Source organism: Lathamus discolor, chromosome 7 (assembly GCF_037157495.1).
Source record: "Lathamus discolor isolate bLatDis1 chromosome 7, bLatDis1.hap1, whole genome shotgun sequence".
Classification (NCBI taxonomy): domain Eukaryota; kingdom Metazoa; phylum Chordata; class Aves; order Psittaciformes; family Psittacidae; genus Lathamus; species Lathamus discolor.
In genome coordinates, this window is record NC_088890.1 from 16,669,410 (window position 1) to 16,690,518 (window position 21,109).

The window sequence follows — 21,109 nt, forward strand, 5'->3', positions numbered from 1 at the left end:
TGCTCCTACTGTCCCTATTATCTGCAGTGGCCTCCTGCTGCTCTCTGCTTCGTTGACTTCCTGATTTTCGCAACTAATCCTCTCCTTTGGCAGCAAATAACTAAGTTCTCTCCTGTTTCACCTACTGTTTTGCCCTCCTCCTTTGGCCTGCAGCTAGATCTGCAGGAGCTTTAAAGTCTAAACAGAGTAGACCTTGACTGGCTTCCCTTGTGCAGGCTGCAAGCCACTCATGTGCTGCAAAATAGGTGGAGTTACTCAGGGAGTAAAGGTACCACTGGAGGAGAAGCGTGGTGCCAAACTCAGGCTCATTTAACATGCGTGACTCATTTGGCACCCATGACTATGGATCGTGGCTGTGCTGTTGAGTTGTCGGTCTGTTCAGCTTGAACTGATCGTGCTACCTCAGAAGATGCTCTGGTGCTCTGTGTCCAGCCAGAGCTGATGCACTAGGAACATGTTTTTTTTCTAGAAGACATGTGGACACATGTCCACATACAGGCATACGTGCTGGGGGACAATGGTACCTCTCACAAGGCCGTCGTTGTTTGTTCTTCCAAGGGTTGCTGCTGGACTATGCCATTCTGGTTTCTCTCTTCCAGCTGTTTCTGCTCCCTTCTTTGAGATCAGATGCAGGAGACTCAGAACAGTTGGAAAGAAACACGGAATCTGGCACATTGCATCAGTAGCCCTTGGAGGAACGGAGCAGCAGATCACAGGACTCATTGAATCGAAGGTAGCTGGGAGGGCTCTGGCTTTGGCTTGTGGACTTCACTCTGTGCCATTATAACAGCCTGCTGTATTTCACCCCACTATGTCATAGCTTCCATTGAGGGTATTATTCTTCTGGATCATGATTCACAAGAATAATGCTCCATCTACGGTATTATATATATGGTGTATATATCCTCGTTTCCAACATGCTTTGCCTTTTGCTTATCTTTATTTCCTTGTTCTTCTCAGTTGCTTCGTGTAGTGGAGGGAGAAGATCTTGCCTCTCACATACAAGCTTTAAGGTTCCAGATAGGTGTGACAGTCTTACTTGTCCTCTTGTCCTCTTTCTCTCCATCTCTTGCTTCCTCTTTTGCTGTTGTCCAAGGTTTTGAAACAGAATGACGTATGGTGAAGAAGTCTCGATCATTTAATTTAAGTAGCAAGTGCAGGGCAGCTTGGGCAATGCTGAACCTTGGTGTTCCCCCTGGATCTGGTGGAAAGAAGGTATCTCACATGTCTTTGGAGCAGAGGAGAAAAACCAAAATCTGGTAGTACTCACTGTTTTGAACAGGGTGCATCTGTCACTCCTAGCAGAGAAGAATGGTTTCATGAGAGTCTGAGGGAGCTTGTTAGAGCTTAGGTAGTTGTGTGAATCCAGTGAGAAGAATGTGTGAAAAGGTGCATTTGCTTTGCAGGCTTCTGGCAGGGATTGTAATTTGCTCAAAGAGGAACTTAATGCAAAGGAAATCTTTGGTACCCACCCTGCAGTGAGCAAGGGAGCCTGCATTGCTGGGCAGTGGGGCTATTAAGAAAAGCTTTCTGATAGCCTTCTTCCTGGAAACGATTAATAAGCAACACACTGGTGTGCCCTTGCCATGATGATGTAATTGTAGGCTTACTGCAGTATCCAGGAAAAGTTTCCCTTGTGAGTTGACTGACAGGTTGAGTAAAAGCTTTCATTTCCAGTGGTCTCCTGGTGTTACTTTTGGTTTTCAGCATCCTCAGGTCAGCTTAGAAAAACATGTATTTGATTTTCTGTAGAAGTTTTAATTAGCCATTTCTGATAATGGTTTTAGGTCCTCTGACATATGAGATACTCTGCAGATGTTGTGAAAAAAGGCCTTTCTTCTATGAATGCTGATGGATATCGAATGCAAACTGTGCTCTGCATATGAACTTTCATAGCACAACACCAGGGTCTCCTGTCAATGCACTTCAGCATCTGGCATATAGCTCAGCCACCGCAATAAAAGCTTTTGACAAAGTTTTCCTTGGGGTAACAGGTTAATGTAGTTTCAGTCATAGGAAATGGTGCAATTTCTGCTCCTTCCCTTCTTTTAGTTAGTACCGTGAATCAATTTGTCATCTGGTCAAGGATCTGGCAGAATAATTAGTTGCACTTTACTGAATAGCCCTGACGGGATGAAGACTTGGCCAGGTCGAGAGCGTGATGTCAATAGGTGCAGCGCCGCTACCACCCATCGCTTCACGATAGCAAGCTTTTCCGATCCAAATTATTAATATCCGCTTTTTTGAGGTGGAGGAGGAAGGGAAAAGAAATTCTGATCCTAAAAAAAGAAGAAAAGGAAGTGGCTCATTGCGAAGCTGGAGAGTGGAGCTTTCCTGCGCCCCGTGGAGGAACAGTCTGACTCCAATGATAAAAGGCGCGTAGCTGCATCCTGCAGCTATGTCCCTCTGTTCCGGCCAGTACTGGGGGGCCAGCAGCAGCAATCTGACCGCCCCATCCAGTCTGACCTCCTGCCAGGAGCAGACCGACCAGCCCTACCCACTGGTTTCCATGTGAAACCCCAAGGTTTGGTATGGCAGAGAGATGTCCAACTCCAGATGCTAACGGGACATTGCCTCTAGTAATCACCTGAATAAACCACTTTGGGCTGCCTATTGCTCTGCATCTTGTGTCCGTTTCTGTTGCCTCTTCTTTCTCTCACGTTTCCCCCGTTTTCTGTCATTGATAAGTTTTTTAGGTATATTTTGGTTGTTGGATTCTCTGGAGCTCTTCCAGGTTTTTTTGAGGTTTGTGGTAGCGTTAGTGTTTTGCTAAGTCTTATTCAACCATTCTGCTTGTTGGCCACCCCTTGTTCTGAGGCAGATTGGCCTCCACCTGCCTGGTGGCACCAAGCCACAGTTGCCTTGTGTCCATGACTATAAAGGCAAGAGTTGGGCTTTCTTGTCTCCCCAGTTCTGCTGCATGCTCAGCTATTTCAGTGCTCCAGACTTTGCCAGTTCCTTGTTGCTTTTACTGTGAGCCTGTTGCAGTGCTCCTGAATGAAACCTTTTGGTGCAGCTCCTTGTTTGTTCCCCCTGCATTCATTTTGCTGCTCTCCTGATCTGCTTTCCATTTCCTTCCCAGCTTTGTTGGTCAAATACCTCCCTGTTTCATAATTCTTTTATATTCAAGACCCACCAGTGGCTGAGATGAATGAATCAAGGACTAAATCTTTAGTGAGCATTAGCTGTTCCCATGACTTGTTGCTGGTCAGCCATGCCTGTCCTGAGGCTGGCGTGTCAGACGTGGGCTCCGAGGCTGCGTGTGAGGATCTTGCACTAAGTCCTGGCTCCTTAATGAGAGTGCTTAAAGTGGGAATATTCACTGCAGGCAAAACTCCTCATGCAGAAGCAGCAATAACACTCCGACGGTGCCAAACTAGCAGGAAGATGATTAGAGCTTTTCCTGTTTCTGGAGGAGAGCCAAGGGGCTGCAGCCAGGAAAGAGGCCTTCCGGCAATTTGTACTGAGGTGGTGAGGTTTTGGAAGCAGGCTCAGAGGAGCACAGGACAGAGCGGATCTTACCTGGGCAGAGCTGGCTGCCAGCAGAGGTGGGAAAGCCCAGTGACTCAGCTGCTGAGGTTGCTTTCCAAAACCTATATGCATTACCAGCACAGAGAGCTGCTGGGCACAGCCTGGAGGCTTAGCACTTCCCAGAAATGGATGTAAAAGGGTCTCAAATTTGCGGCTGGGTATTTAGTTGCAAGGTGTTAAAGCAGTTGGACTACTCAGGACGCAGCACATGTGTACAGCAGCTCCAAAAAGGCAAGGCTGTGTACTCATATGGGTGAGGAGGAGAAAAGAAGCTGCGTGCATCTGTGTTGAAAAGGTTGCTGTAAAAAGCACAAGACAGATCAGCGTGAACCAAGTCTTTCCGCCGAGCTAGCGTGACATGGGCTTAATCAGTAATATGTCACTGATTTTTCAGTTGCATTAATGAGTAATTTGTAATAGATTACCCTTTCATAGTAAATGTAACAACCCTTCACACTGAACGTGACACTGGGAAGCCCCCAGAGCAAAGGAGTGCTGCCCTGGGTCTTGAGCAAGCAAATGGTGCTGCCAGCCCCATGACTGCGATTTTCTTTCTGCATAATAATTAGCATCAGCCTGCTCAGCCCTTACAGATGGTTGTCATCTCTTTCCCAGTGCCACCCAGATGCAAAGAGTCATTGATGAACCCATGGCACAAGGAGGAGATGGTCCTGCCACTGTGTTCCCATGTGCTTGAGGAGTGGCCAGGTTGAGGTTGATAGGGAGTGGGTCTGCTAATGTGTTACCAGTGCTGTGACCAAGGAGGTGACATGGGTGAGGATGTGTTGGGGATCTGGCACCATGGCTGAAGCCTGACTTCGTCCCTTTCTATGTATCATGGTCTCTTGTTTGTTCAGGTAGGTGATAAGCTCTTTCTCCAGTCTGAGCTGCAGCTTGAGGTATATACCCCGTGTTAGGACTGGCAATGGTGGGGACCATGGCCAAACAGGCCAGAGGTGGAAAATTTCATACTCATTCTTCAGACCACTGATACATGTTACATTCTTATTTTATAGCAGGTTTGAGGCAGAAACTTTAAATATCCTTTTCCACAGGACTCAATGTTTGTGTTCTGGTTACTGGTCCATAGTGAAAACCCAGCTCCTTTTCAGTCAAGCTGTTGGTCTCAAGCCCTCTTGTATTTTTGCTGTTCCTTTTGGACCATTTGTCTTCCTTCTATCTGTGACCTTACTTTGGTTTTCAACTCCTCCATCCAGCAGAACTTCACATTCTAGGTGTCTGGTTTCCAGGCAGGTCTTCAGGCAAATTCTGTGCTGCTGGGTCTCACATAGCCTTGGGGTTGCAGGAGATCTGCAGGGAGGTTTTCCTAAGCCTTTGCTTCCAGGTTGAGCAATCCCTGTGCTCTTTCAAATGTCTGTTTAAGCTGTCAGCTTTGCTTTTGGCCTCAGGGTAAAACATTGACTTCGTTCTTTCCCTCAGAAAAGTTTCTCATCTTGAGGAAGTGAATTGTAATTTATAGTAAGATAGTAATTATTTCAGGTTTCCTTCCCTCCCAAAACCGGCAAACGAGAGAGTTACGTCACAAGTCCCATATGCTAATGTAATTAATTCTATTTCTGGCTTCCTATTGAGGTAATTGTGCAGTAACAGCCAACTAGTACTTGGTCAGATGGGCCTGGGATGTCAAGCATAAGCTTTTCCCATACTGACTTAGGAAGGGATCAGGCTGGGATGTTTGTGCTATCTTGCTGTGTGCTGGCAAGTGAAATAAGGTATTAGATTGACTTTGGTTAAAAAATGTGGTTACAGCCAATAATGCAGATCCCATACTGTGGTTTTGTTTTAAAATTTTTCAATGTGAGTTACAAGAGAGGTGCGTGAATTATCTTGTTAGTATTAAAAATGTGTCAAGTCTGGTACCCTAATGGTGGAAAACCAAGATTGTGGCATTATTGCTTGGTTATTGTTTCGCAACTTGAACATGGTAAGTGAAGAGAGTTAAATTACTCTCCTGGAATCAAAATTGATGTAATTGTGATTTTTCAACTACTTTTACATCACCTGTGTGGACAGCCACTGAAGAAGGGCAGGTGGGAGAAGCAGGGAGTTATCAGTTTGGTCCTTTCCATCTGTAGCCCGTAGCATATGCTAGTGAAAGTAAACAGGCTGACTATTCTGTGAGTTCTGTGATGCCCCATCCCTGGCAGCGTTTAAGGCCAGGTTGGATGGGGCTTGAAGCAACCTGGTCTAGTGGTAGGTGTCCCTGCCCATTGCAGGGGGTTAGAACATAATGATCTTTAAGGGCCCTTCCAACCCAAACCATTCAGTGATTTTATGTTTCTCTTTCCACCTTCCTGTATTGTCATTACCAGTTGAAGTTTCTTTCTTTCTAATGGGATTTTTTTTCTGATCTTTTGATCTTTCACTGAGTTTAGTACAAAGCTATGGTGATCGCAGTGTTGTTCCTGTTAGTATGGTACCTCCTAGGTATCACTAGACATGGACGTGGATAACGTGTTGGTGCACTTGAGGCTGTCATGCATTGGGAGTTGAATTAAGAGCAAGCAAACAAGCTTAGTAGTTCAGGTGCTCCTGTGGCTTGCAAAGCAGAAGTCAGGTTCAGCAAGTGCAACCTCTAGAGCTCTGCAGGCAAATAGGTTTAATTAGCCCTGGCAGTGCCAAAGGCAGCAGCTCTGGCTGCTTTCCTGATGTACTGAAATACCACCAGTGTATGTCAGTGTGCCCATGGTATATTCATACCGGTGTGACCCACAACCTGGCTCAAATACGTGTGTACTCATAGATGAAACACTGGGATGTACTTTAGCGAACTGCCCAACCCCTTAAAGTATCAGGGTGGGTTTCAAGCTATTTTGCCATGTTTTTTTAGTCATTCTCCAGGGCTAGTTTATTTTTCTTCTTGAACCAGTAGATTATGGAACTGGTATCACTGACTTTCAGCACTGTAGCTTTCTGTCAACCATACCTTAAACCAATTTTGAACCACTTCAGTGGTCCTTTTGTGCCTCGTGGTTGTGAGGTGCAGTTATTTAGTTATTTCTTTTCTGTAAGATGATCTTGAATCATTTTCTGCCACATGATCAGCTCACATGTTACTATCTGCTTTCTTAAAGAAGCAATTTATTGTTTTGTTCATTAATCTGGTTTCTGTCTACTGTGTGAAATTGATAGCTGCTTTCACGTACAACTTTTTACCTTAGGCAGAAAAGAATTCTTTAAAGCTGGAATGCATTCTGACATACATCATCAGGAAAGGAAATGTCTGGAGTATGTGTGGTCTTTGGTGCTTGCATGGTACAAAAACAGTATTTTCTTACTGAGAGAAGTTGATTGGTGCTAATTGCAAGTCCATGGTTCTCAAGCATTCTGGTTCAAGCAGCAGGAAGAAAGGCAGGATCACCCTGAACGATATAGGTGGGCTCAGCATCACCTTGAGCCTTGGCAGATCCAAGGTTGAGTCTTTATAGCCAAAGCCACTGCAGGCAGCAGTGGCTGATTTTTGTATCAGTGATGCTTCATGGCAGTCTGAACTGCTCATGGCTCTGTAGTGTTGCTTTCTGACCTTGAAGGGTATTTTCATAGGCTATAAACACAGATTCCAGGCTCTGGGCTTGACATGGGGGACATCTTCAGCACCGTACTCCTGGGCACGGTCCTTTCTGAGCGTCTCAGCATTGCTCCATCTGGAGATCTAGGAAGCCACTTAGTAAAGTGTACATATGTAACTCAAAGGGGAGGAAGGTGAGAAATTATCAAGGTGTACCTGGGTAATGAGGGCTTGTGATCTGCTCCTGGAAACATTTCTTTTAACAGCAAAGAAAACTTCTCTGTAGAAGCCCATTATTTTGATATTCCTGGAACAGTCTGGGAGGGAACACTTTTGAGCCCATACCGTAGTGTGAACAATATGGGCAAAATTGAACTACTTCTCCTTCATATTTCCCTAATAGTGGCACTTGTGAAAGGTCTGATATTTTACTGCATTTTCAGTAGTTCCAACCGTGAAAGTTTGATCTATGCAGTTTTGTCCAGCTCTTGATGATGAAGGCTGATACTTCAGTTGAGCTCTTTGTTAAACTGGTTCAGATTAACTTGCATTTGAACACTTTCTGGTTTGCGGATTAGAATAATTGGGCAAACTTTCATTTCTACTCTTGGTGCAGGATATCTTTCTCTTTGGATACTGGCTGGCTCCAATCCTTCATTTCCCTTCTGATGTAGGTCACTGATCTCACCTCTAAAGCGTGTTTCCCCTTTCTATCTATAGCAGCAGCTCCAATTGCGCAGCCGCAGAGCTATCCAGAGGGAAGGCACAATTAGTCCTGCTCATAGTTGTCTCAGTGTGATGCAGGTCATGGCAGTTGCTGCTCCCATGTTACCATTCCTGGTGAGAAGCTGCTGGCAGCAAAGGGATATCTGTATCTGTAGATATATTGAAAGAAAGAGATACAAAACGTATTGATAGAGAATTAATGCAGACCTAAGGCTAAGAAAAATCATTTGGTCCAGCTTAGGACCTGTGTGGGTCTTCAAGAGGAGCCAGTTTTCATCCCATTTCCTGGCAAAGAGAGCCTAAAACCATGGTTTGATTTCAGCCAGTCTGACCTCTGTATGAAGAAGACCCATTTTGCCTCCTGCCTCTCTTTTCCAAGTGATGACAGACACTTCAGTGGCTGCTGTTGTACCAGCTACAGGCAGCAAATTCAGACCAGCCAACTGTAGCTGTAGCTTGTAATGGAGGGCTTGAACAAGGTTTGCTGCTGTGGCTCCTGCAAGTCACACGCTGACTGGAGGTGTGCAATAAATAACTTCTAAACAATGGTTTTATCATCTGTGCAGCTGGATCAGAGCAGGGCTAGGAGTGCTATGGGCCAACCACTGAGCATCAAACTTTGTGTTAAATATCCTAGGTCATACATTCAGGAAAGGTCTGATAGTAGGTTAGTTTGAAGGAACCGTGTAGCTTGGAGTAGTTGTTAATGTTATTATCTCAAGAAATAGATTATTTTCCCCCCTCATGATCTCTTTTATGTCTCTTTTTTGGTGGCTGTTTTCCCCCTGCTACATGCAGCTCTCATGAACTTGGAGCTGAACTGGGATTGCTTGCATTGTAACATGTCTTATTTAATTGTGTAAATTACTTTCTATTTCAAGGACAAGTTAATGTAGAAATGGAAAGAATTAGAACTGTTGGGATACGCAATCACTCTTTCTTTTAATTTTTGGGTTTAACATACCAATAGCTACTATTTCAAAAGCAGTCCCTGGCTCTGCCCTGTCACCCCTTCATGCAGGCAAAGTACTCATGTAGGGCCTGAGTCTCCCCTGCCCCCTCCCTTGAAATAGATTCAAAGTCCATTAATCAGTAGAAATCATCCATAAGTCATCTCAGTGGCCTGTGGGCTGAGGCTTCTAGTGCAAGTGGGAAGATGCCATCAAGGAGGATGTCACAGGATTGGGTCTCCTTTTTAAGTCCCATGTAACAAAGAACAAACCAGGCAGAAAGAAAAATGAACACAGATCTCAAGCTCTGTCTAAAGACAGTTCAAGCACCATAGACTAGCTTAATAAAGCAAGCTGTTAATGGACATTATTCCAGCAGCCTTTTAGCCACCTCTTGAACGAATATTAACTATTGAATCAGTGCATAGACTCACCCAGTACTTGAATTATTGATGGTTTGCATGGGTTTAAAGTGTTGGTCTACCCATTGGGCTTTGGTTTCTTTTGCAGAGTGAAGCAAATGTTTTATTGCTTCAACCCAACTGATTCCTGCCATGTGTAGATAGATGTTTTTCAGGTCATTTGCAGAGATTGAGAGCTTGCCAAGCAAACCATTCTTCTTCCTGATTTCTGTTAATATATTAACACAATAGGAAACTTCAAAAAAGGCAAACCCAGGTGGAAAAACATTGCACCCTTTTTTGGTGCTGTGTGTCAGTAGGAAGCTGTCACTGTAAAACTGAACTTTTCTTCTGTAACATGAGAAAATCTCACTTCTGCTTGGTTCAGTGGCAGTGTGCTGCACCATTCAATAAGGGTATGGCTGTTGTGGCCATTGTAACAGAGCAAGATAGCAGCAGCACCAGGCACAGTGGGTACTGGCCGTGCCTGTATGCAACCCCCATTAATGCTGGTGAGGGTTTTATGGATGGGTTGAGAGCAGTGCCCTGCCATTAGTGTTTAATTTTTTACAGGTGAATGTGCACCATCTCTGAGTGTAGTTCTATGCAAGAAAGATGGGTGAAGATAACAGTTCGCTACTGTCAAAGTCCAGGAGTGGCTTTACATATAATGCACCCCCGCTCACTTGTGCTTAGTTTTACAGTAACTAGGCTGGCAAACATGCTGTATGCAACTTGTCCAAATAGTGAGCTGTAAGTGTTGGAGTGATTCATACCTGGAAAACAATGTCAGCTTTTGAAGGGATGATGGGGCTGACTTGATCTATGTGGACAGTGGAAGTGTTCTGATACTGTACTGACACTTGGCAGAGTTAGGTTAGCAATTGGACTCGATGATTTTAAGGATCTTTTCCAACCTAAATGATTTTGTGACACTGTGCCTGATCTCTGCAAAAGGAAAAAGGTAACTTTTCCTCTGTGCTGGGCATAGATGCCTGTGTTGGGCATCCTGCACAGTGCATCAGGTTGGGGCTGTTAGAATCAGACCTGGCATTTCATGGTTTTTGGGTTTTGGTGGAGTTTGAGGCTCTCTTTTGAGCATGTGACAACACTAGCTGCAAGATTTCAATACAAACCTAGTGAATATCAACAACTCAAGTACCTCCTGTATAACCACTGTCTCTTCAAAGAATCCTTTGCCTTTCCCTCTGCTGTTGCCATCTGCCAGGGAAGCTGGAGGAGAAAGATGCCTTAGCCCCATGGTTCCATCTGGGGCCCCAATGGGGCCATGGTGGTGAATAGTGCAGAGCTCTGCCTTCACACTGCAGCCTTGCCTTCAGCCTCACTTGAGCTCTATTGGTCATCTCCTCATCCTTAATGCATTTTTCCTTTAGCACTTCTATTTTTAAGTTGGTTATTTAAAAGGAAAATTTAAGGGACTGGCTGAGGTTGCAGAGAGGAGGGGAGCTGGTTGAAGAGCTGTTAGCACTTGCTCCTAAGTCTGGTCTTCTTCTCACCTTTAAGTTATTTGTATGCATAGTTGGCTTCCTGCACTGGTTGGCACTGAATGAGTCAGGATAATGTCATGGTTGCCCACGAAGCGGTGCCAGCATAAGATCACAACCTTGCCAACATAAGGCCATTGATTAGTGCAGAGGAACTAGGGCAATCCAATTATAACCACAAATGCTATTGGCTTTCTCAAATTCTTAGTCAAATAACTGCAGGCTCTCTGCTGTATTAAGGTGGTCTGGACTATATCAAGAAGGGAATTCATAGGACTTAGGTAGTGCAGAGTAAACAGGATTTAATTCTTGAATACTGTATTGCCTACTTACACATAGGACAGAAGGATAGTATTTTTCAGATAGGTAGAAGCTGGCTGACCACCTTTGCCTGCCCTTGATATTCGAGAATGTATTTTATATGTCCTTTTTTGGAAATTATTACAAAATATCCTAAGAGGAAACTACACAGGAAAAATAGCTAAGAAGTTTCCTATCATTTTGATCTTGTTTGAGCATTGAGTATTCCTTTGTTCCCTAATATTATGCTTCCTCTAACCTACTCAGTGGGTCAGATAAGGAAATGTGATATTTTTCACCACCATGACGAAATTAAGCTAAGGCTACAAAGACCGTGAGGGCTTCAGCCTAGAGTCTTAGATGAGTAGTTCAGATCTGGCTTTATATTAAATGCAGAAGCAAACAGTCTCTCATGGATGAATCACACTCAATTAGCTACTTCCTATGATGAACTGATTAAAAATTAAGTGGCATCAAATAAGATTGATTTTGCTCTTACATTTAAATAATGCTATAATTACATACTAATCAGATGGTAAATCTTAATTGTACACGTTCCATATGTTTTATTTGCCTGTTCTCCCTCTTCACTTTGTCATCCTTGTATCAGCATGGAGTATATTTTCAGGCTGCTTTTATGTTTGGCCTAATTGAATATCAAAAGCAGTATATGTGAAACTTCCTGAATTCTATTCTTTAGCCAGTGGCAGCTGTGCTATTAGATGACCTTTACCATTCCTGTAGCACAGAATAATAAAGGGAGGGGGGGAACTGAAGCCCAGCCGTGTTATTGTTAGAGACAGAAATAAATCATATATAATTGCTTTGCAATGAAGGCCAGATCCTGCCGTCCTTCATGCCTGAGTTAGAAATACAGGATTTGGACCTTTGTTTCCTGTGGATTCCTGGCCACCTTGGACGTGCCCAGAATCCTCGCAGTCGCTGCGGTGGCTAATTACCATCATGGGGCTCATGTCGTGTTAAACTGAATGGCAGCCCAGGCTCCATCCCTCCTGCATGGGCAAGGAGACAGCTCTGCTGCAGGGAAGCCTTCATGGGAATGTCCACCTTGAAGTGCCATTGACTTCTGTAAGGTTAGTTTAAAGATTAAGGAAAGCCTTAGATGTTGGATTACATGGTGGCCTTCCACAGAGTGCTTCTGGTTTGGGTAGTTGTTTGGAACAAGTCTGCTAACTCTTCATTGAAGGGAAATAGCTATTTTGACATGCGGTATTAACTTTATTCACTCCAGATTGTACTTGATGTTTTTGTCTGCTTTTCAATCATAGATCATGAACACAGTCACAAAAAGAACAAGCGGAAACACTGGAGAAGAGAGTGGGCAGAAAGCAGTATATTATCTGACGTGGAGATGTTGAAACACAGTCTGGAAGTGAATTCATTTTCTGCAGATAGCAACAAGACTGGGAACATCATTGAAAAGAAGAGCCACAAACGAACAAAGCGGTTTCTCTCCTATCCTCGGTTTGTGGAAGTGATGGTGGTGGCTGACAGCAGGATGGTTGCCTACCATGGAGCTAATCTGCAGCACTATGTCTTAACACTAATGTCAATAGTGAGTAATTCAGCTAGGAGGAGTACATTTACCCACGGATCATTTTCTAGGCATCACAGAGCACACTTTCTGCCGTGTCCATGTGCAGTACCATCAGTTTGCCTAGGCCAGCCATGGAGATAGTGCTGGGATTAGAGTAAAGCTTGGAATCACTAGTTGGAGTTGTCTTTCTTCCCAGACCCATCACGTTTCCTACACCTCTCCCTTCCACCTTTCCGAACAGCAAGCATTATGAGAAATATCACTGGCCCTTTAGTCCATGTCTTCTTTTTATTTAAGCCCATGTGAAATAGCAACTGAATTAAAAAGGTACTTTGGGAAGTGTGCCTTCCAAGGGGCTGATGCTAGCAGGTTATGCGGCTGCCTACCTTCCCTTGCTGTTTGAAGGAGAAGCAGCCTGTGGTCACCTGGATCCTTAGCATAGTGCTGGGATTGGTTTTCCTGACAGAGAACAAGCATTTTATTAGCTGCTGATACTAGGATTCAGTAGTACCATCCCCAGACAGGCAGCTCTATAGATGCAGAGTGACTGGAAGTGAATATCTGGCATAGTTGTGTCACTGGAGGGATTTTCATCCTGTTTGAAGGTAGAAGTGCAGTGAATATGTGGTCTAAAACTTCCTACATCAAAATGAGACACTTGGGAGAATAAGTTGCTTTTGACAGTCTTGATTGGTGGTCATTGTATCTCAGAGCAGAATGATCCTGTAGTTTGGTGAAATGTGCGCTAAAGCAAAAGGAAATGTTTGGTTTCTGCAATACCAGCAGGTTTGCTTCATTCTGAAATTGTGCTTCTGGCAGGAGGTCTCTCCAAGTAGCACCAGAGCAGTGAATGGGGCAGAAGAGCAGCTCTGGAATAAAGCAGTTACAGAATGGAAAACATGCAATGCGTTGTCTTAGTTGTTTCTTTCCTTGAATGTTAACAATAATTCTGAACAATTCTGTTCGAATCAGGTGGCTTCTATCTACAAAGATCCGAGCATTGGAAATTTAATTAATATCGTTATTGTGAAATTGGTGGTGATACATAATGAACAGGTAATGGAAGTGACTTTCTTCACCTTCTGTTTGACAGTGGCGTTTGTAGTGGGCGTTGCGATGAATAAGTAAATTCCTGCTGTTTCTTATTAGGATGGTCCTGCAATATCTTACAATGCCCAGACAACATTAAAAAACTTTTGCCAATGGCAGCAATCCCAGAACCACCCTGAGGGAAGTCACCTTCAACATGATACGGCTGTGCTTGTTACCAGGTATGGTGAATATTCTCATGAAAACTATAGCCTGTCATATATCAGAGGCTGTGAGCATGACACATATCCAGCTATGGGAAATTATTAGGTTTGGATGTGGGTGCAGTGACATTTGCAACTGTGGGAGCAGTGTAACTGTGAGCTGAATTGGGATAGTGTGTCCAGCATAGCGACAGAGGACTGAGAGCATCAGGACTGTCCAAGTTCTGACTGTGGGTTCAGCATAGGGTGAAAAACATTGACTATGGTAGGGAGTTGGTTTGGACTCTGGATGATGTGGCAAACCAGTATGAGTAGGTCTGTTGGAGGACCAAGAATTGCTTTTGGATGTTGTTGCTATTGTGCTTGTACCTTAACTCGCTGCTGCATTGAAAATTAATGTGTCAGGTCTGCTCTGCTTTCAGACAGGATATTTGTAGAGCACACGACAAATGTGATACTCTGGGTAAGGAAAACCTTTTCTTTGTCTTTTAATAACTTCTTTTGTACTGACAATGTTAGTTGCCTGTGCTGAACTATGTGAGACATTTCTCTATCATAAACCTCTGTTCTCTCCTAGGTCTGGCAGAGTTGGGCACAGTCTGTGACCCATACAGGAGCTGTTCAATTAGTGAAGATAATGGACTGAGCACTGCTTTCACAATAGCACATGAACTTGGCCATGTGTATGTTTTATGTAAATACATTTACATTTAAATAGCCCAAGATTTATGCTAGCTAGGGCTTGCCAGCCAGGCTAGGATTTGTTACCTGCTGGTCCTAATTATTTGAGAGGAGATAAATACACTTGGGTAGAAGATGCACCACCGAGGAAGATTAAGCTGTGTTGTGATTCTGAGAGGTGGTGGAGTGCTCCAGAGCCCATCTGAGAGCAGCACAACCACATTTTGAGGAGGATGAGTGATAGGGTACCCCAAGCAGCACCCAGGCAAGGGAGGAGTGCTAACAGATGTCCCTTATTACTGCATCTTCTCACATCTGCATGCAGATGGCAGGTCCTCAGCCTGTCACAGCTCATCCCACTGCCATATGTGGTGCTACTGAAGGCAGCCCAGCTGTGTGTGAAGGCAGAAATTTACCCAGGGCATCTGGCAGGTAATGGGAATGTATAAGTGAGCCTGATCCCCCTCTTTTAACTATTTCATTATGGAAAATCTCATGCATCCATCTGGACATCCCCAGAAGAGGTGCTGGCATTCAAGATTGCACCTCCTCCAGTGGAAACTTCTTTTAACTGATCTTGACTCCTTTTGAGAGTGGTTCGGAGAAAAATCATCTCAGATCACATAGTCCTTTACCTTTAGCCCCCAGCTGCAACTCTTAGCTGATTTAGCCCCAAACCACCTCATGTGTGGTTTGCAGTGGAGGTCTGAAGGTTTGAGATGGATGAGTACTTGGGAACAGATCTCTCATTGTTTTAAACTCCCTTTTTCTTCACGGGGAGCTGGCTGAGATGGTCTATTTTTAACTACAGTAGTATTTGTTTAAATGAGATTTCCTGATGGAAAGTCCCCGAAGGTTTGGTGTTCCCCACACCTAACCTGTGGCTAATTCCTTACCTGATGCCCCAGATCTGCCAGAGGGGTTAGCAGTGCTCCCGAGCAGGAAATGCCTCTTTGTTCTTTTACAGGGAGCAGAGTGGGAAAGGTGGTTTCATTGGAGGTAATCTTAATGGGATATAAACTCCCCAGCCTTCGGATGCAGGATCACACTGGATCATTTCCCCTTCTCCACTTCAAACAGCCAAGCGCTTTAAGCTGTTCTGTCTCCCCTAGCATATTTGCTGCATTTTCCAATATGCCACGTGCTGCAAGCTTCGCATGGGTTTCTGCTGATATTGAGGTTTGGTGGCATTTTGTAAACCTGCTACATAAAGTATAGGAGCCAAGTCAATCCCTGGCGTGACCCTGTTTAGCCACCAGCATGAAGGATCAGCGTGGCCCAAGCTATTCAACTGCATTAAAAAACATTTGGCAGGCAATATAGGGTGCACATAAGGGACTTCAGGTGGGCAGTGAGCTCAAGGCATTTGTTTTCAGAAACATATTCCTCTGGATCAACTCTTGGGTCTTTGTCTCAGTTCCAGAGTTCTTGCTATTTTCATGGTGGTGGGACCAAACTCCAGCTTGCCTGCGGGATGCCAACTGCTAGTGAAAAGCTGAAATAGCATCTTACTTCAGGCTCCCTCTGGCTAAATATTTGTGGAGAGCTTACCAGGATGTTCTGTAGCTTTTTGCAGACAAGTGCTAGGGCCTGCATTTGAGGAATACTTGTTGACACTTAGGAATATGTGCATATATTCTGCAGTGCCCGTCAGCAGCATATCTAGGAAAAGCTCTTGGGTTTGCTTACTTTTAGTTCACACTGTTGCTATGCTAAATACTTGACATTTGTCACTTAACTGACTCTGCTTTCCACTGCTGTTTTTCTCCTAGATTTAACATGCCGCACGATGACAATCATAAGTGCAAAGAAGATGGAGGTAAAAATCAACAGCATGTCATGGCACCAACACTGAACTTCTACACCAACCCCTGGATGTGGTCAAAATGCAGTAGGAAATACATCACTGAGTTTCTGGAGTAAGGGCTTGCATATGCATGAGTTAGGCTGTTTTTACATGTGCATGCATCCCATGGGGTGTCCTGATTAATCTGAAGTCCTAGTGTGCAGCGTTTGAAGGAAATCACAGGGATTTGTGTGTGCACACATCCTTTACATAGAGCAGGAATGCACCCCCACTATCCAGTCCCTGCCAGTTCAGCCTCATGATAAGCTGGCAAGGACCGGCGTCTCTAGGGGGAAGAATGTCTAACCCCATGGAGATTGCTTTTAAGGAATGCACGTTCTCCTCGAACCTGAAGAGTGAGTTTTTCAAGCCCTGTGGCCCACATACAGAGCTGTGTTTTAGGAGGCAGATTGCATCTGCCTTTCTGCTCCAGAGGTCAAGAAAAACCCCTGGCACTAACCCATGGTGGGAACACCGTTCCAGGAGCCCACGGGTCAGTTTGATATGCACAGTGGTTACCCATTTTGGTGTGAAGCCTTCCCATGTGTTGCGATGGGGAACAGAATGAGAGCCATGGTGGCAGTTCCAGGAGCTGAGTCCCTTGGGCAGTTCTGCTAATCAATGATGTTCTTTCTAAATATGTACCAGTGCTTGCTTAGCAACTAAATGCAGGTCGTGCACACTCAGATATACTTTGTTGAATAGCTGACTGCAGGGTAGTGGATGGTTGTTGGCACAGCATGGTGGTGGTGGTGATGAATGGGTGATGCACCCTCCTGTGCTTGAGTCTGCAGTAGCTGTTGTAGTGCTTGTTAAATATGGCAAACATGGTGTGCATCTGCCCTAAGGTTAATTCAGGTAAGCAGCAATGGGTTCTAGTCTCATGGCCTCCTGTTTAACACCGTTTATCTGATTTGTGTTGTAGCACTGGCTATGGGGAATGTTTGCTTGATGAGCCTCCATCAAGAACGTACACATTGCCTCAGCAGCTTCCGGGGCTGATTTATGATGTCAACAAACAATGTGAGTTAATTTTTGGACCTGGATCTCAAGTGTGCCCGTACATGGTAAGTGGAATTCCACCCTGATGTTGCCAGAGCAAAATAAGGCTTCCTGGGGTTGGGTGAATCATAGATTCATAGGCTCATATGGGTTGGAAAAGACCCTTAAGATTATCAAGTCCACCCTTTACCCCAGGACTGCCAAGTCCATCACTAAACCCTGTCACTAAGGGCCACATCTACATGGTTTTTGAACGCTTCCAGGGATGGTGGCTTGGCCACTTCTCTGGGCAGCCTGTTCAATACCTTCACCCTTTTGGTGAAGAACTTTTTCCTAATATCCAGTCTGAAAATGGGAGGTTCACAAGCCATCAAATTACCGTCAAGCTTGTGAGTTAATGATAAATGCTAGGGAGATAATTTCATAAAAGGTCAGATATCTGGTAAGGTACATGGCACATATTTAATACTTACATCTTTTCAATACCTGAAGCAGATGCAGTGTCGGCGACTTTGGTGTATCAACATCGATGGCGCACACAAGGGATGTCGTACCCAGCACACACCTTGGGCTGATGGGACAGAATGTGAGCCTGGAAAGGTCTGTAGTAACTGGTGGTTACAGCCTATCCCAGTGATCAGTTGTATGGGGAACAGCTTCTAATTGGAGGGGTGAGAGCCCAAAGCATCTTGTTGAGTTTTACGCCTGGTGTGCATGGGTCAGCTCTACCCCAGGTAATGTGATTAACATCGACTGCTTGGCATAACATTGTTTAAAGCAGGTATTCCTTCTGGAGTGCTTATCTTTTTCAATTAATGCCCTTGAGTGAACTCTCGAGCAAAACCTTTGCAAAGCTTCCCCGGGCTTTTATTAGAAATTCCCTGTATGGTGTGAGCACTTAGTAATTTTGTGTTATATAAACTGGCCAACTGGTATCATAGCTTGACAATATCACAGTAAAATATGGAACTGATTGACATTTTCTGCATGGAACATTTTTGGCAGTAATTCATAGAAACTTTCCATTTCCATGTGCAATGTTAGTTTCCAGCTAGCATCGTGGTTTCTAGGATAAGTATTTAGTTTTCATTTTTCCAGATCTGGAGAAAAAAAGTTGAGAGGATTTTTCTTCTTTTTTTTTATTGAGATACTGAAGCTTTTGATGAAAAATGATAACTAGTTTTCATCATTTGTGTCTGAACAAAAGTATTCTCTGTGTGGGTCTAATAAAAAACTAAGATGTTATTCTACAAGGTATAACTTAAAAATTTGCTTTTCTGGCTGTTGATGATCAGTTACAGTTTTCTTTTAAAGTCAACATTTTAATTCGTAGCCTTTTGAATGTATGTTTGGATTTGTTGTTGAGGGATGTGGATGGAAATCCTATTCCTGTGCTACTCCTTGGTGCCAGCGGTGCACCAATGTTTAATGTAAAACCTGTGCTGTTTTGAGACTCAGGATAAAAGGAAGACAGCTGTGGCATCCCTGTGACATGAGCCTTGTGCCTTCAATTCCTCCATTAGTGACCTTGCTGGAAGCTCAGAAATAACTTGTTTTCTTGAAATTCCAAAATTGGGCTTGCAATTTTGTTCCGACAAACCTGCAGTTACCCTGGGACGTGACCAGTGATGTGCAAACAACTGCAATTGGGCAGATTAGCACCTCCTCAGAGTTACCCTATGTCATATAAGAGGCAGTGTCCAGCTGCATGGCTTTTAATAAAGACTGTGTAAGCAAAAACATTTCAGCCCATAAATTTAGACAATTTAACAAGTCCAGACAAATTAGACAAGTGTGACCTGAACTTCCCGGCTGAGAGCAGATGGGCTCTTAAGAAAAGCTAATGCAGGCCATTCGTGTTCAGGCATTTGAATGCATTCTCATAAAAAGGCTTTATGGAGTAATTCTTTTATCTGTGTGTTGGTCTAATTCAAGGTTAAGTTTTGGATCATCATATGGCGTCTCCTTAGTGTTTACTTGGGCTTGTAAAGTATTGTGGTGCGACTCTCTCCTGGTTATCGGGGTTGGTTAAAGAATGGTTAAATAAAAGTATACGAATAGTAATCATTTCTATCTCCTGCTGTATGGCAGCAGGTAGCATATATGTTATGCATGCATGGAGCTTCACAGCACTTGTCTGCCCCCTGCTAATCTATTCAGCCGAAGTCAGCCCAAGGATGGGAGCTGGATGTGGTGAATTATCTGGGACTCCAGTGGCAAGACAAAGGGAAGGAGAGTCTGTTGTAGTATCTCCCATCCCTGCCATTGCTCTCCTGCTCGACTGTGTGTCTAAGTTGTTTTGAATTTGCTCCAGACAAAAATTCTTTCATTCTCTGCTCTGGAAGTTCGTAAGAAGGAGAACCCTGGCAGGCTTCATAGCTTTTCTGTTGTAACTCAACAGAAAGTATTTTTAAAACACAAAAGGCATGAAGATTGTGCAGCCAGGCTGTTCACAGTGTGCTTCCAAGAAACACCATTGCATTTCCATAAGATAATCTTGCTGTTTATTTATAACGGCTGCTTCTTTAGGTTTTTTCTCCTCCTTGATTTACCATCAACTCCAAACCCCAATTTTTAATCAAATCAAGGGATGAAGGTGGTTTCCTGGTTAATTCTCAACCAGGACGGGAGACATATAGGTCATGTCACGGTCTGTTAGCTGTGCTCATTCACTAGTTAGCTATTCAGTCGTCTTCTCTGGGTCAGTGGTGCCAAGCATGACTGTGGTTATATATTTAGCTGTGAGCATCAACGTTGCTGCGAGCTCTCCTCCACTGGGACAGCACTGTTGAATTGGTGTCATATATTTTTGTACATTGATGATAGCTGTTGGACCTCTTTGTCCCTATACAGGACTGGCATAGGGGTCCCAGACTACATTTCTTCAGCCCTCTAAATGCCAGAAGTTACGCATCATAAAGATTTGTCCTGCAGCAATGAAACAGGCATTTCAGCTTGTTTTATTCCTGTCCTTTACTGTGGCAGAGATTTTTTTAGCCAGTTTCTATTTGGGGACTCATATTTTCAGATGAAAGCAAATCTAGGGCACATTGCAGCCGTAGAGACTATGCTCATCTCTCAGCAAACACCACGTTTAGAGCGCAAGCTATGAGTTGTTCAGCTGTCCTGCAAATGCACAGGCATTGGCACTTGAGGTCAGCTTTCTTCATCAGCAAAGCAACGTGATGGCTGGCCATCATGAGCAAAAGGTGTTAAATGTGCTGCAGAGCCAGTGTCCTATGGGCTGGATGCACAACTTCCAGCATAGCTTGATTTTGCTCTGTTTTCCTAGATAGACTTCTCCAAAGTGGTTCATGAGGATGTCTAAAAAGGGGAGGTGAGCTCATGGTATATCCTGACACAACCTTGTTCCACCGTTAGTGAAGAAGCTGGAGAAATGCAGTACATGAGTAAATTCAGCCCATTCCCATAAAGGTCATGGAGTGTTTTCCTGCCTGAACAGCCTCTGGTGCAGAGAAATGTTGCAAGCAAATATTTTAATGATGTACTACTTGTTTTCTTCTTTAAGTCTGTAAATTCTTCTAATCTGTGAGCAATCAGCAATGTTTGGGCTTTCTATAATTGCAAAGATTTAGACATCCACAGCCAGATGATCATGCCTCTGGGTTTAAATCTGCTGTAGCAAGCACTGTTCAGTAGGAGCGAAGCCTACTCTTGTGGTCTTGGGGGACACCTTTCCTTCTACTCTTGTGGGGCCAGAAGGTGACTCTCTCCTAGATCTCACCTCTCCAGCAGTCTGTGCAGTTGAAATAGCAAGCACACCCCAAATGGACACAATTTATACCATAAAAATAGGGAACAGGGGC

The 21,109-nt window shown here is 44.1% G+C and overlaps 1 protein-coding gene across 6 annotated transcripts in view; it reads left to right on the forward strand.

Moving 5' to 3' along the window:
- Positions 1-21,109, forward strand: part of ADAMTS9 (ADAM metallopeptidase with thrombospondin type 1 motif 9) — a 91,045-nt gene that overhangs the window by 3,162 nt on the left and 66,774 nt on the right. For all 6 annotated transcript variants that reach the window (XR_010614260.1, XR_010614261.1, XM_065687101.1 and 3 more), the window contains 8 exons: positions 12,232-12,518; positions 13,473-13,556; positions 13,650-13,771; positions 14,176-14,216; positions 14,331-14,436; positions 16,207-16,353; positions 17,206-17,347; positions 17,775-17,882. Coding sequence is in view for 4 of the 6 variants with exons in the window: in XM_065687101.1 (XP_065543173.1) it covers positions 12,232-12,518; positions 13,473-13,556; positions 13,650-13,771; positions 14,176-14,216; positions 14,331-14,436; positions 16,207-16,353; positions 17,206-17,347; positions 17,775-17,882 (1,037 nt within the window). In the remaining 2 variants the exon portion in view is untranslated. The remainder of the gene's footprint in view (positions 1-12,231; positions 12,519-13,472; positions 13,557-13,649; positions 13,772-14,175; positions 14,217-14,330; positions 14,437-16,206; positions 16,354-17,205; positions 17,348-17,774; positions 17,883-21,109) is intronic.